Genomic DNA, 14,408 nt, shown 5'->3' with positions numbered 1-14,408 from the left:
GCCATTCTGGTTGTAAAACATCTGAAACTAAATATTTGGTTTTTTGTTTTTAGACTCCAAACCCAACGTGGGGCTTGAACTCATGAACCTGAGACTGAGCCAGCCAGGTGCCCCAAAACAATATTTGTTTTACAAGCCAGGATTTTATTTTTAGCAAAGGTTAATAAATATTATTTTCATGACATTTAGTCTGAAAGGTATACATTTTCTTGGAGATTCTGGCTTGAAAACACTATTAGCAGTTTAATTTTTTAAGGCTTAGCCTTTTTAGAAAAAATGTGATGGTATACCGTATTGTGTGAGCCTTTAAATAGTACCCAAACTGAGGTTCCCAATCACTGTGAAAGTCAAAGTAATTACTGGTTTCCTTTCTATAGTAATAATTGCAAACTAAATTACACGTGAATTTTGGACATGTCTTTTCATCACATTCTTGACATATTAATCATATTTGTATGTTATATTTTGCTGTGTTAGTTTATTGTTGTTTAATATGGAAAGTTGATCCTTAATTCAGTCCCTTCTAGTACCCTTGCAAATAGGGGAAGATAGGAGGACATTATAAATATCTTTGTTAGCTTTTGAGAAGAAATTATAGGAAAAAAAAATAAAGGCAAATTTTCTATAAGACTCAGCTGAAAGACCTCTTAAGGAGTTAACCAATATGAAAAAGACATCCTGTCCTGTTGGTTTTCCAACAATAAATTCTCAATTCTCTGACATCAACTATGGGTGTTCTGTAATTCAACTCAGTTACGACACTACCTGAAATTAGTGCAGATCCCCACAGGATCTGATCCCTGATCAGTTCCAGAAGATTGCCCCCACTTCACATGCCAGCCACAAATGGATACCCAGGCTACCTGCACTTCTGCCTGGCCAATTACAAATTTGGGATTCTCATAAACCTCCCTACCCTCAGGTACAATAAATTGCTAGAACAACTTACAGAACTCAGAAAAACACTATATTTATACAGTTTATTATAAAGAATACAAATGAACAGCCGGATGAAAACAATAGTGCAAGGTTCAGAAGGTTCCTGAGCTCAGATGTCTCTGTGGAGTCCAGATGTACCACCAAACCAGGAAGCTTTCCCAAACCTCATTGTTCCAGAGTTTCTGTTGAAATTTCATTACAAAGGCATGATTGATTAAATCATTGGCCATTGGTGACTGAACTAAATCTTAAGTGGCGGGTAAGGTGGCGGGTGGAGAGTGGGGTTGAGAATTCCAACCCTCTAATGATATGGTTGATTCCTCTGGCAACCAGCCCACTATTCGGAAGCTATCTAAAGATCCCATCAAGAGTACCTCATTAGTGGGGCACCTGGGTGGCTCAGTCGTTAAGTGTCTGCCTTCGGCTCAGGTCATGATCCCAGGGTCCTGGGATCGAGCCCCGCATCGGGCTCCCTGCTCGGCGGGAAACCTGCTTCTCCCTCTCCCACTCCACCTGCTTGTGTTCCCTCTCTCGCTGTGTCTTCTCTGTCAAGTAAATAAATAAAATCTTAAAAAAAAAAAAAAGTACCTCATTAGTGTAAATTCAGTTATGATAGAAAGGGCTTCATATGAATAACAAAAGATACTCCTATGAGTCAGGAAATACCAAGAGTTTAGGAGCTCTATGCCGGGAATGAGACATAAAGACCAAATACGTATATTATGCCACACATGCTTATCCAGCGTGGATGAAACACCCACTGTATTCTAGGTTCTCTGCTAGGCATTGAGAATAGGAAGAATAAGAAGACATGATGCATGTGTTCATGGAACTCACACTATAGGTATGGAGACAGAAACAGTGAAGTTCCATTTTACATGGGAATTAGGTTCTCAGGCAAAGGTATGAGGTCAAAACCTTTTTTAGAATTAGGCAGGATTTCCCGTGACAGTCTCTTAAATTGCATGAATTCTACCACACTATCTTTCAATAAGTCCAGCAGCTTAATTTTCCTTATTTACAGACACAGACACTAATCACTTTTCCTCAGCTGAGCTCTAGTTGAAATAGTTGGTCCGCAATTGGGGCCATGTTTTATGAAAAACTATGAACTGTATCTTTTAAACAGAATCACACTTAGTTGGCTCTTTCAATAGGAGATGCTTCTTCCACTTTAAAAGTACAAAGGAACTGAAACAAACTAAGGAATAACATTTATATACCCTATCTCATGGCACTAGGTCATAAATTTATTAACTGGGCACACTGGCACTGTTTAATTGCATTCTCATATTCATTCACTTGATCTTCTTTCTCTGTCTCTCTACCTGAGTCTCTTCCCATCCCCCCTGATTTATTCCTACCCAGTAAATAAAATGCACATATGATGTGATTCCACTGTATGTGAACAGTGTAAATCTACGCATAATAGATTTATATAAGTTCTCTGAAGACATAAATGAAGAAACGAGTTGTGCACTTACTTTGTAGGTAAAGGAAGGTGTATATAGTTGAAATAGCAAGGGAGCTTGTCCTTGACGAGAATAGGAGTTACAGTATTTTCCATCTAAATACTAATCATATTTTTTATTTTCTTCAAACAATACTTCACAACAGCCTTTCTCCTATTTCCTCAGTGATGATCCTTCTGGTAATAGAGTATGTTAATTAATTCAAGGAAATATATTGAGCATGTTTAAGACATGACTGAGGCAAAGGATTCTAGTCCTCAGTTTTTTGGGTTTTTTTTTTTTTTTTTTTTTGGTTTATGATGCTTCTATAAGTTCTCATTTTGCATAGTACCCCAAATTGTACTGGTGAATGTAAAATGGGAAAATTGATCCTCCCTATTGAGTTGAGAGCTATAGGGCAAGATATAATGTGTCCTTTGACTACCTACCAGTTCTGCGTAGTTTTATATCTGCTATTTTGTTAATGTTTTCTCTGTGTCTTATGCTCTTTTGTTGTTTTATTCCTTTGTTATAGTCTTCTTTTATGCTAAATAGATATTTTCTTTTTTTTTTTTATTTTATTTTATTATGTTATGTTAGTCACCATGCAATACATCACCAGTTTTCGATGCAGTGTTCCACGATTCTTTGTTTTTGTACAAAATAGATATTTTCTAGGGGTGCCTGGGTGGCTCAGTTGGTTAGGCGACTGCCTTTGGCTCAGGTCATGATCCTGGAGTCCCGGGATCGAGTCCCGCATTGGGCTCCCTGCTCGGCAGGGAGTCTGCTTCTCCCTCTGACCCTCCTCCCTCTCATGCTGTCTGTCTCTCATTCTCTCTGTCTCAAATAAATAAATAAAATCTTTAAAAAAAAAATAGATATTTTCTAGTATACTATTTTAACTCCATTTTTCTTACTTCCTCCTTTTCTTTCCTCCTCCCTCCCTTGCTCTCCCTCCCTACCTCTCCCTTTCTCTCTCTTTTAGTTATTTTCTTCACGGTTACTCTGGGTGTTACACTTAACATGTTAATTTAAGACACTTGGATTAATCCCAGTTTAATTTTCATGCAGGCATACCTCATTGTGCTTCACTTTGCTGTGCTTTGCAGATACTGTCTTTTTTACAAATTAAAGGTGTGTGGCAACCCTGCACCAAGCAAGTCTGTCAGCACCATTTTTCCAACAGCACTTGATCACTTAGTGTCTGTCTCACATTTTGGAGACTTGCATTATTTTGAACTTTTCATTATTATATTTGCTATGTTGACCTGGGATCAGTGGTTATGACTTGCTGAAAGCTCAGATAATGGTTAGCATTTTTTAGCAAGAAAATATTTTTTAAGGTGCATACATCATTTTTTTAAACAATGCTATTGCACACCTACTAGACAATTATAGTGTGAACATTATAGTGTGAACATAACTTTTATATGCACTGGGAAAACAAAAAATTCATTTGACTCACTTTCTTGCAATATTTGTTTTATTGCAGTGGTCTGGGACTGAACCCACAATATCGGTACGCCTGTAGTACATAAAAACTTTGCTCCATTATAACATCATTCATGCAGATTACATCATTACACATTATAAGCCCATCAACACAATTTTATAATTACTACTTTATGCACCTGTCTTAAATGATATGGGAGAAGGCATTATACATGTTTATTATATTTTGTATTTACCTGTGTAGTTATCTTTACTGGTACTCTTTATTGCTTAGTGTGGTTTTAAGCTACTGTCTATTGTCCTTTCATTTTAGCCTGGAATGAGATTTCTTTTAGTATTTCTTATAGGTCAGCCCTGCTAGTGACAAATTCTCTCAATTTTCATTTAGCTGGGAACATCTTAATTTCTTCTTCCTTCCTATCTCACCCAGCTCTCCTTTGTTTTTGAAGGGTACTTTTGCTAGATACAGAATTCTTGGTTAACCATCTTTGTCTTTCATCACTTTGTGTCATCCTACTGGCCTCCATGGTTACTAATAAGAGGTCAGCTCTTAACCTTATCGAGAAAATTTTGTACATGATGAATTGCTTTTCTTTTGTCACTTTCAAGATTTTGTCTTTGGCAGTTTGGTTATGATACATCTTGGCATGGGTCTCTTTTGAGTTTCTCTTACTTGTAATTTATTGATCTTGGATACACAGATTAATGTTTTCAATCAAATTTGGGAATTTTTTTGGCCATTCTTTTTTCAAATATTCTTTCCATCTCTTTTTCTGTCTCTTCTTCTGAAGCTCACATTATGTATGTTGGTATTCTTGATGGAATCCCATAAATCTCTGAGCCTCTGTTATTTTTTTCTTCATTCTTTTTCTTTTTTGTTCCTCAGATTGGAGAATGTCAACTGGCCTGTCTTCAAGTTCATTGATACTTCTACCAGTTCGAATGTGCTCTTGATCCTCTTTAGTAAATTTTTCATTTCTGTTGCACTTTTCAACACCAAAATTTCTATTTGATTTTTTTAAATAATTTCTGTCTATTCATTTATATTTCTATTAGGTAAGACATGATTCTTCAGACATGACCTCCTTTGTTCTTTGAATTTTTTTTTTAAGATTTTATTTATTTTGGGGGGGGAGGGGCAAAGGGAGAGAGAGAATCTCAAACAGACTCCTCACTGAGTGTAGAGCCCAATGCAGGGCCCAGTCTCACAACCCTGAGATCAGGACCTAAGCTGAAACCAAGTCAGCTGCTTAACCAACTGAGCCACTAGCACCCTGTTCTTTGAAATATTTTTAATAGCTGGCTTAAAGTCTTTGTCTAGTAAGTTGAATGTCTGCGCTTCTTCAGAGACAGTTTTATTGACTCCTTTTTTCCATGCTTCTCTTTTTCTTTGTACGTCTTACCATTTTTTGTTGAAAACTAGACATTTTAAATAATTCGACAGTTAAGAAATCATATTCTTCCCTGTCCCCAAGATTTATTATTGCTCTGTTGTTGGTTATGTTGTTTGTTTCTTTAGTGACTTTCATGGATTAATTCTGTACAGTCTCTATTCTTTGAAGTCCCTACTCAGCTAGCTTATTGGTCAGTTAATGATTGACCAGTGATTCCTTTAAATGCCTTGAGCTAATAGGTCTCCTTCCACCTTTTGTTGAGGGGCTCTGTATGTTCGTGTGTTGGTGCAGACCCTCAAGGTCAGCCATAGTGAAAGATTGGGGCCTTCTCAGCTCTTCCTGAGCATGCACCCAGCTCCACACATGTGCATAACCTTCTAAATTTCCAGAACTGTGTCAGAGCCTTTCAAGTTCTTATGGATATTTCAGTCCTCAGATTTTCCTTTTGAGTTTTTTGTGCAGCCTCTTAGCTGCAGCTGGTAAAACTCCCTCAGGCAACTGCCATGTTAAACAATTGCTGCTGATTGTATTCCATAAAGATGCTACAGATAGGACTATACACAAGGAGTGAGCTCTGAGTCTGATCAAATAAAGTCCTGAGAATGGAGCTTTTCAGTGAGCTACCAGGCAGGTCAAATGGTGACAGTTTTCTGGTAATTGGGCTTTTGGGGAACTGCAAATCTATTTTGGTCTCTCCAGGGCCTGCATGGCTATCTGTTTTCACAGCTACTCTGAAGCTGGGGGGGATGGTGGGGGGAGGCAGAGGAGATTGGATTAGGGCAAATTAGAATACCACAAAGCTTCCTGTTCTTCCTAAGATTCATCTGGTTTTCTTGAATAAACACTTGTTGGATTGTCACAAGCCTTTTAATTTATTTCCAAAATGCTGAAAAAAGTTTATTTTGACAGAATTTGCCAGTGTTCTTGTTGCTCTTATGGAGGAGCAGGTTTTTAAAAGTTCTTCCTCTGCCATTCTGAAGTGTTCCTTGCCATTTCTATATACTTTTATCTACATCCTTCTCCCAGTTTCTGATCCAGCCTCTCATTGCTTGTGTTTCTCTTATACATTTCTCATGGACTGTTGGAACTTTGTTTCCATGGCTAACATGCTTATATTTTCAAGTATTCGCTGTTACTTCTCTTTCTTGCCTGGCAGTCCTTTCAGGATCTCATTTTCTCATATCCCACATAAATCAAAACCCTTTATTCCTCCCTTAAATATTACTACTCCTCAAGTTTCTGACCTATGCCCCTTCTTTTGTCTATGTATTCTCTTGAGTGAGCATTTTTACCCATCTGTTAGTCAGACTCCCAAATCTGTCTTCTTCTCTACCCAGATCTCTCAAGCTCAACATCTGTGTACCTAATTGTGCTTAATGTAAATCTCCATTTGGAAATTCTATAAACATGTAAAATTCCATAAGTTCAAAATAGAAATCAGCCTACTCTTCTTTCTCAGTTTTCTTTGACATTCACATCTATCCAGTTGCCCAAACCAAAAATTTGCATCATCCTTGATTCTCTTTTACCCTACTCCCAAGTCCCAGTTACCTCTAAATTCTGTGCCGTAAGTTGATGTTTTCTTGATGTTTTCTCCATCTCTACTGACATCTCTCTTCTGAATTAGTCCAGCAACCTCCTAAACATATTTTCCTATTAAAGCTCTGTCCCTAGCTTCTCCCACAGTGGGCCCACAAGGGAACTTTATAAAATGCAAATCCACACAGATCACAGAATCGACACACTCACACTCACACATGCACGCTTTACCTTTCTCTCCATTGCACTCTTTGCTCCTTCCTGACTACATTTTTCCTGTTCCCAGACCATGCATATTCTCATTTGCTTTCAGATTTTTGTATATACCACAACATTCTCTCTTTGCTCTTCTGTTGCTTCCTCTGGGAAGCCTTTCAATATTCTCACAAAGCTGAGTTAGATACTTTTGGATATAAAATTGCCATACTGTAATTGCCTATTTACTCATCTTTATTTCTAAGTAGAGTAAAAAGTTCATAAGTTCAGAGACTATGATTATGAGCAGCATATGGTCTAACACCTAATGCTGGACTTTCACAAAGTATTTGAAGAATATAGAAGTTATGCCTACATTTATGAGTGAAAAAGCCAATTGTGTTTAGCACTGGAAATACAAAGATATACTAGACAAATGTATAAATAGACCTTTGAAACATCTGGTGCTTGAGGGATATAGTTCTCTTAGTAATGTGGGATTAATAACTTAAAGCCAATGATTTTTTTAAAAGATTCTATTTATGTATGTATGTATTTATTTGAGACAGAAAGAGTGAAGGGAGGAGCAGAGGGAGAGGGACAAGCAGACTCCATGCTGAGCATGGAGCCCAATGCAAGGCTCAATCCCATGACCCTGAGATCATGACCTGAGCCAAAATCAAGAGTCAGATGCTCAACCAACTGAGCCAACCCAGTGCCCCAAAGCCAATGATTCTAAATAAAGTCATGTATACTTTAGTTGAAGAAATAAAATGGCATGAATAAATGTGAAACCCCAAAGAATTATTTATAAAGGAGAAAATGAAGAGGACTGTTTAGCAGAAAGTTAGATACATACGCCCTTTGTAAAGTTAATTATTATACTTAGTTTTTTGTTGTTGGTGGTGGTGTTTTGCTTTGTTTTTTTTAAGATCTTATTTATTCATGAGAGAGAGGCAGAAGGAGAGGGCGAAGCAGGCTCCCCACAGAGCAGGGAGCCCGACATGGGACTCGATCCCAGGACCCTGGAATCATGACCTGAGCCGAAGGCAGATGCTTAACCGACTGAGCCACCCAGGCACCTGATGGTGGTTTTTTGTTTATTTGTTTGAATTTCTGCGTCATTTAGAAGTAGATGACTTCTTCCTGCCTTTCTCTTACAGAAATTGTATAATATTTAGAAAATATATATAAGCAAAAAAAAAAATAATCAAATCATTATCTCACTTAATGTGTTATATATTTTTATAATTGAAATAAACCTGAATATCACCTGAAATAAGTATATCATGAACATCTCTTCATGCCAGGAAATATACTTCAACACCATCTGATGCTGAGGTTGGAAACTTTCTGTAAAGGGCCATTTGGTATGTATTTTAGATTTGGGGGGCTAGAAGGTCTCTGTTGTAGCTACTCAACTCTGCCAGTAGCAAAGCAGCAATAGACCATTCCAAATGGATGTGGTGTGTTATAATAAATTTGTATTTACAAAAACAGGCAGTAAGCAGAATTGGTATGAGAGCCATAGACATGACGTAGATATATCATAATTAATCTCCTACTTTTGGGAATTTATAATATCTTCAATTTTTTTAAACTATTGGTAATACTGTCTCAGCATCTTAATATCTAAATCTTCATGTACATTCTTGTTTTTTTCTTAGATGATAATAGATGATATAACAGTTTTGCTTGGTTCATTTTGTGGTTTTGTGGGAATGGGGAAAGAAAGTAAAACTTTAGAGAGAAGCAAAGAAGGACTTTGCTTGGAGGGATACAGATTGAGGTAATGATAGTGATATAAAACTTAAAAAGATATTCTAAGAAGAAAATACGAAAAATTCCATAAATACACATTCTCCTGTTCACATACCAAGTTTTTCTATTTGATAGCTCTGTAGAGTTTTATTTAAAATCTTGTGTATATTGAAGATTTGGGAGATAGGGTTACAAGTTTCAAAATAAGCATTTCTTATTCAGTCTCCTAAGATACTCTTAGGCCAGCATGATTTTAATTTTGGTGACCAGTCAGCTTATTTTAAAAATAAAAGAAAAAAGAAGACATTAAGCTTTTCTGTTCTAGATGATGAAGTCTAATCGGTTAGAGCAGGGATTAGCAAACTACTATCCAGGGACCAAATCCTTCCCACTGCCTGTTTTCATAAATGAAATCTTACTGGAACAGCACAGCCATGCCTATTCACTTATGTATTGTCTATGGCTGTTTTCAGCCTACAGCAGCAGAATTAAGTAGTTGTATCAGACACAGTATGGCCTGTAAAGTCTAAAATATTTACTATCTGCTACTTTACAGAAAAAGATCTGCAGACCTCAGAATTAGAGGAATGGTACTTGTTAGTGTTTCTGTTTATCAAAAATATATCTACAAAAAATATAGGTAATTTTTCTATGGATAAACTAATAAGACTTTAGATGCACGATTTAATTAAGAGACCAGACCTAGGCCCTTAAAATGCAGAAGAAAATGTGGGAAAATGACATAAGAAATGTTGGAATACAGAGGATTTAAAGTTTAGTGTACATCTAAATTCTGTAAAAGATTAGATTCACAGTATCCAAGTACTGGCTGTTACAGAGGCACCTACCTTAGTTATACAAGCCCTACTTACACGGAGTTGGAAAGTAGCCACCTCCACACAGTTTTGTCATGGTGTCTTTAAAAGCCAGCAGTTATGCTATGAGAAGTTTCTGTGGAGCTTTCCTGAAACAACTTTATTGCAGTTTCTGAATTAGGCAACATCAGTCAAATTGGAAAGCCCAAACTCTTAAAAATTTTTGAAACCTGTGTGTGTAGGCTTATTCTCCCAACAACAGTCTTTATTCCTGCTAAGTTTGCTGCCTTAATTCAGTTTGACATGACAATAAGAGGGGACATTGAGAAATTAGGGACATAAAGAATGCCAGTTGCTTGCTTTCTTTGGATCCACATGTTACTTAGACATAGCTTAATATTTTAAACCTTTTAAGAATCCCAAATCATTTAGCAGGGTTTCAAAATAGCATAGCTTTCACTAATTTTATAAAAACATTCTTAAAAGAATCCTGTGTGTGGAGCTTTTTGGAGTGTAGTGAAAAAGCCGCTGGATTGAAGTCACAAGTTCTTCACTAGGCAACTAACTAGATGTTGCAAAAGCCTGAATGTGCAGTACCAGCTACCTAGCTCTGGACTTATGAGAGAGAAACCATTAATCGAATGCTTAAGCCACTGACTTTAGGTGTTTTCTCACAGCTGTATCCTAACTGATGGGGATGGAGCAGAATAGCTTATCTTCAGGGGACTTTACATATGTGTGGCCCCACACATTTGTGTGGGGTAGAGCTGATGGAGAGAAGTCTATAGAAGTGGTCTGTATCTTGTCAAGATAAAGCAGTGCTATTACAGAACTACAAATTTTACAATAATAAAAGACCTGTTGCCAAAAAGAAATGGAATCTCACATTGATTTTTACACATTTCTTATTCCTAGTTTAACTTTTTGAGTTTCTCATTTTATCTTGTTTCTCATCATTTTCTTTTCTGTGATACTCATTCTGTATTAAAGCCGTTAAGTGCAATGACAAAAATTCTTGTGTTGTGTTCTTCAGGAGGTTGTTCTTGAGGAAAGGTGGTAAGGCACTGAGCCATCCCTAGCTGCTGGAGAACGAGAGGGAGGTACATCTGTGTTGATGTAGTGACTGCGGCTTTGCATGGGACTTTGGGTTATTCAGGAAAGGAAAGTGCAGTAAGCTGGGGACTCTTCCCAACACCTATGTCCCCCTATAACTCTGTAATCCTTAGTTGTATCAAAGTCCCTCTGTTTTCATAGATTTGTTTTTTCAGATACTCAAGGCTTTTACACCATTCATTTCTCCTTAAGCAGTTACTCTATTTTGCTGAGAGTTTGTTCATTTACTAAATATTTATTAAGCACATATTATGTGCTTTGTGCTGGGTCCTGAGGATATTATGATCATTCAAACACAGCACTAGCTCCAAAGAATTTTCAAATGAGAGAGTCAGGTAAGAAAACAGGCATTTACATTACAAAATAAAAACTGAGGAGTTTAAGAATTAAGGAAACCAACATTCACTTTTAAAAAAATTGAACCAGCAAGATTAAATGAAAAGAGCATTGATTTTTAGATTTTATTGATCTGCTTTTAAATTTTGATTCAATTACCTAGTAGGTATGTGATTTGGGAAAGTTAACCTTTGTGATATTTGCAAGGTTTTTAAATGTTTTAGAAATGAATATACGTAAAGCACTTAGTTCAGTGCCTGCTGAATAAATCATTTCTGCTTTTTTCCTCAGTCATACACCACAAATTATTGTAGTTTTAAAGCCTATGAAACAGAAAGATAATGTCTTTGGCCCCTGCTTCACAGGAGATGTGAAAAGTGGGGATTTTTAAAAAATTCAGTGAACTTTGAACACCCTCCCTATAAAGAAACTTAGTAGAAATCAGATTTTATGATTATTTCTTGTAAAATTTATCCAAATTTCCATTATTGAGATATATGGACTGTAAAATTAATATCTTAGGAACTTAGAGAATTGCTTATAAAATATACTGTTACACTAATTCTTGTTTTTTTTTTTTTAAGATTTATTTATTTATTTGAGAGAAAGAATGCACAGGGGTAAGGGACAAAGAGAGTCTTAAGCAGACTCTGCATTGAGTGTGGAGCCCGACTCCAGGCTGGATCTCATGACCCTGAGATCATGACCTGAGCTGAAAGCAAGAGTCGATGCTCAACGACTGCACCACCCAGGCGCCCCACTATTACACTACTTCTCTAATCACTGGTCTTAGATTTATTTGTCGACTTAAAAGAGGATACTTCTCTGTCTCCCCACTTTCCTTGCCCTCTGGTTTAGCATGCCACTTGCTCTTAACCAAATTGTGGTTTATGTCCTGAGTGGTAATGGATATAACATTTTTCATGAGATGTTTAAAAAGCATTCAAGTAGATCATCAGTAAATTAATTAAATATAATTTTAAGACTCATCATTACAATTTTTTTTTTCTATTTGAAGAATTAAGAAATAGCAGTATTTGGCAGATAGTGCCATGTTTGGAATGAAACGAAATAATCAAAGAATTTGCTTTTGGTGAAAGGGTTTTTTTTTTTTTTCCATTCCTTTGAAATTAAGCAACATAACTGCTGCTAAAAATAGAAACTGGTCTAACAGCAGCACAATTTATAGTTCTTCAGAAGTGTGAAAGTTGGTAGTTGAAATCAGAATACTGAACTTGAGAGGGTATAGATCTTATTCCGTTGTGTGATTGGTGTATCCCAATTTTGCTATACTGTTTGTGATAACTGTTCCAGATTTATTTGCTAATTCTGTTATAGCTATACCTTAAAAATAAGATAAACTGATGTTATTCACTATAGAGTGTGAAATACAAGATATCAACAGAACATAGAACTATTTTCTGTGTATTTTATATAAATCATTCTAAATTATAAATAGAAACTAATAAGCAAACAGTTACCTTCCTACCAAAAAAGAAAAAAAGCCCAGTGAAGCAGAGTGGAATAAGGGATGGGGAAGAAGCCTAAGGATTGTGTGGGCAGGGCAGTACAGTGATAGTGACAGCATGAGAAAAATGGGTATGTTCTTCCATCACTGCCGTTCTCCTTGTTTGAAGTAGACAAATGGCATGTCCCTAAGGGGAACTAGGGACAGTGCTCTGAGGACAGGAACCACTTCTGTACAGCCTGCCAGATTCATGAGAGTAATGGTGCATCTGTTTTTTGTTGCTGCTGTTGTTACTTAACCTTGTCATGGATACATTACTGTTTCTGTGGCACTTCTTTTGTGGGTTCTTACTCATATTACTTTCTTTGTCATAGCAGTACCTGATTGTCTGTTGGCGGGTCAGCACCATTTACCCCTTTTGCACCTTGCCAGATAGAACGGCTTCCTGGGAAGTGTGCATGCTTGTTTTTTCACCTCTCATTGTGTCTCCCCCCGTCCCATTCCACCAAATGTGCAATTTAGATATCTAGAGGTCCATTATGGACATATGATCTGTAGAGGTTTTCTTTTGCTTTGTTTTTGTCTTTTTTGGTTGTTTTCTTTTCTGTTTTGATTTTCCTAATAGCAAAGTTTCATTTTTACCCTTCCCAAAACCCCACTCCATACCCGTATAGCAAAATTCCACATACTGGAACTGCTTTTACCCTCTCCTTTCTCCCAGAGCAGTCTCTGTCTCAGGGAATTCTCTTGTTTGAAAACCTTTATGCCAAGACAGACATGCATTGTTTTATTTAATAAACTTTCAGTGAGTTTTTGTAAGATTCGTAATACTGTGCTAAGTGATATTATTAGAGGGCAATTCAGTGAAGTATACAAAACCAGTGAGATTGTGAGGGTAAAATATTCAAACATATTTTCACCAAAACTACTATTTCAATCATACTATAATGCTTATGTTTATAAAATGCTTCTAAATGTTCTGTTGTGAAATGCAGTTAATATGAGTGGCTTTAATTATGGGTTAATTTTCTTCAACTCTTATCCTAGATAAGCTATGTTGTCATTAGAACATTTAAATGATTTGCATTCTGATCTTTGTAATGTTAAAATTTTAAAATGCACCTCAAGACTAAACTTTATGATGTATTATATTTTAGGTCAGAAGACATGTCTTCATCTGCATGGCATCTTTCCTTACCTCTATGTGCCATACGATGGTTATGGACAGCAACCAGAAAGCTATCTTTCTCAGATGGCATTCAGTATCGACAGAGCACTTAATGTGGCTTTAGGCAATCCATCTTCCACTGCTCAGCACGTGTTCAAAGTGTCATTAGTATCAGGAATGTAAGTATATGTTAACTTTTTAAATTTCTTTATCTGTATATCTAGTACCATTCCAAGTAAAGAAAACCTATCTGATTCAAAGATACTTTTTTTTTTTTTTTACTTCTAATCTAATGGAAGTAAGGCAAATTTTATGCTGTAATTTTTAAAGTAAATTTTTATTGCAGTGAAAGATAGATGGTTTAACCTTTTCCATTTCTCCACATCTTAGAACTGTAGAAATTCATGTAATTTATTTTTTATATAAATATATATTTATTGAGCACCTTCCATGTGCTAGGCACAATCCTAGGTGCTTGGGATATATTGGTGAACAAAACAAAGATCCCTGCCCCCATGGAGGTTATATTCTAGTAGTGGGAAACTGAAAATAACCAATAGATATGACATAAAATAAATTTATTTATTTATTAGATGATAGTGCTATGGAGCAAAGATGTAGAGCAGGGTATGACGGATCACTATAGTATAGGGTAAGGAAGTGGACTGGTGGCAGTTTTATATAGGGTAATCAGGGAACGTGTCATTGACAAGGTAAATGACATTTGAGCAAAGACTTGATGGTGAGGGAGTAGGAGTAACATGGAGGTGACTAGAA

The 14,408-nt window shown here is 36.5% G+C and overlaps 1 protein-coding gene across 7 annotated transcripts in view; it reads left to right on the top strand.

Moving 5' to 3' along the window:
* Positions 1-14,408, top strand: part of REV3L (REV3 like, DNA directed polymerase zeta catalytic subunit) — a 182,120-nt gene that overhangs the window by 38,924 nt on the left and 128,788 nt on the right. For all 7 annotated transcript variants that reach the window (XR_008505367.2, XM_045865328.3, XM_045865329.3 and 4 more), the window contains exon 2: positions 13,621-13,810. Coding sequence is in view for 6 of the 7 variants with exons in the window: in XM_045865328.3 (XP_045721284.1) it covers positions 13,621-13,810 (190 nt within the window). In the remaining variant the exon portion in view is untranslated. The remainder of the gene's footprint in view (positions 1-13,620; positions 13,811-14,408) is intronic.

The sequence above is a fragment of the Mirounga angustirostris genome, unplaced genomic scaffold (assembly GCF_029215605.1).
Source record: "Mirounga angustirostris isolate CCGP_5_RB_7025 unplaced genomic scaffold, mMirAng1.0.hap1 SCAF_8, whole genome shotgun sequence".
Lineage (NCBI taxonomy): Eukaryota > Metazoa > Chordata > Mammalia > Carnivora > Phocidae > Mirounga > Mirounga angustirostris.
This window is presented reverse-complemented; position numbering and strand designations above follow the sequence as displayed.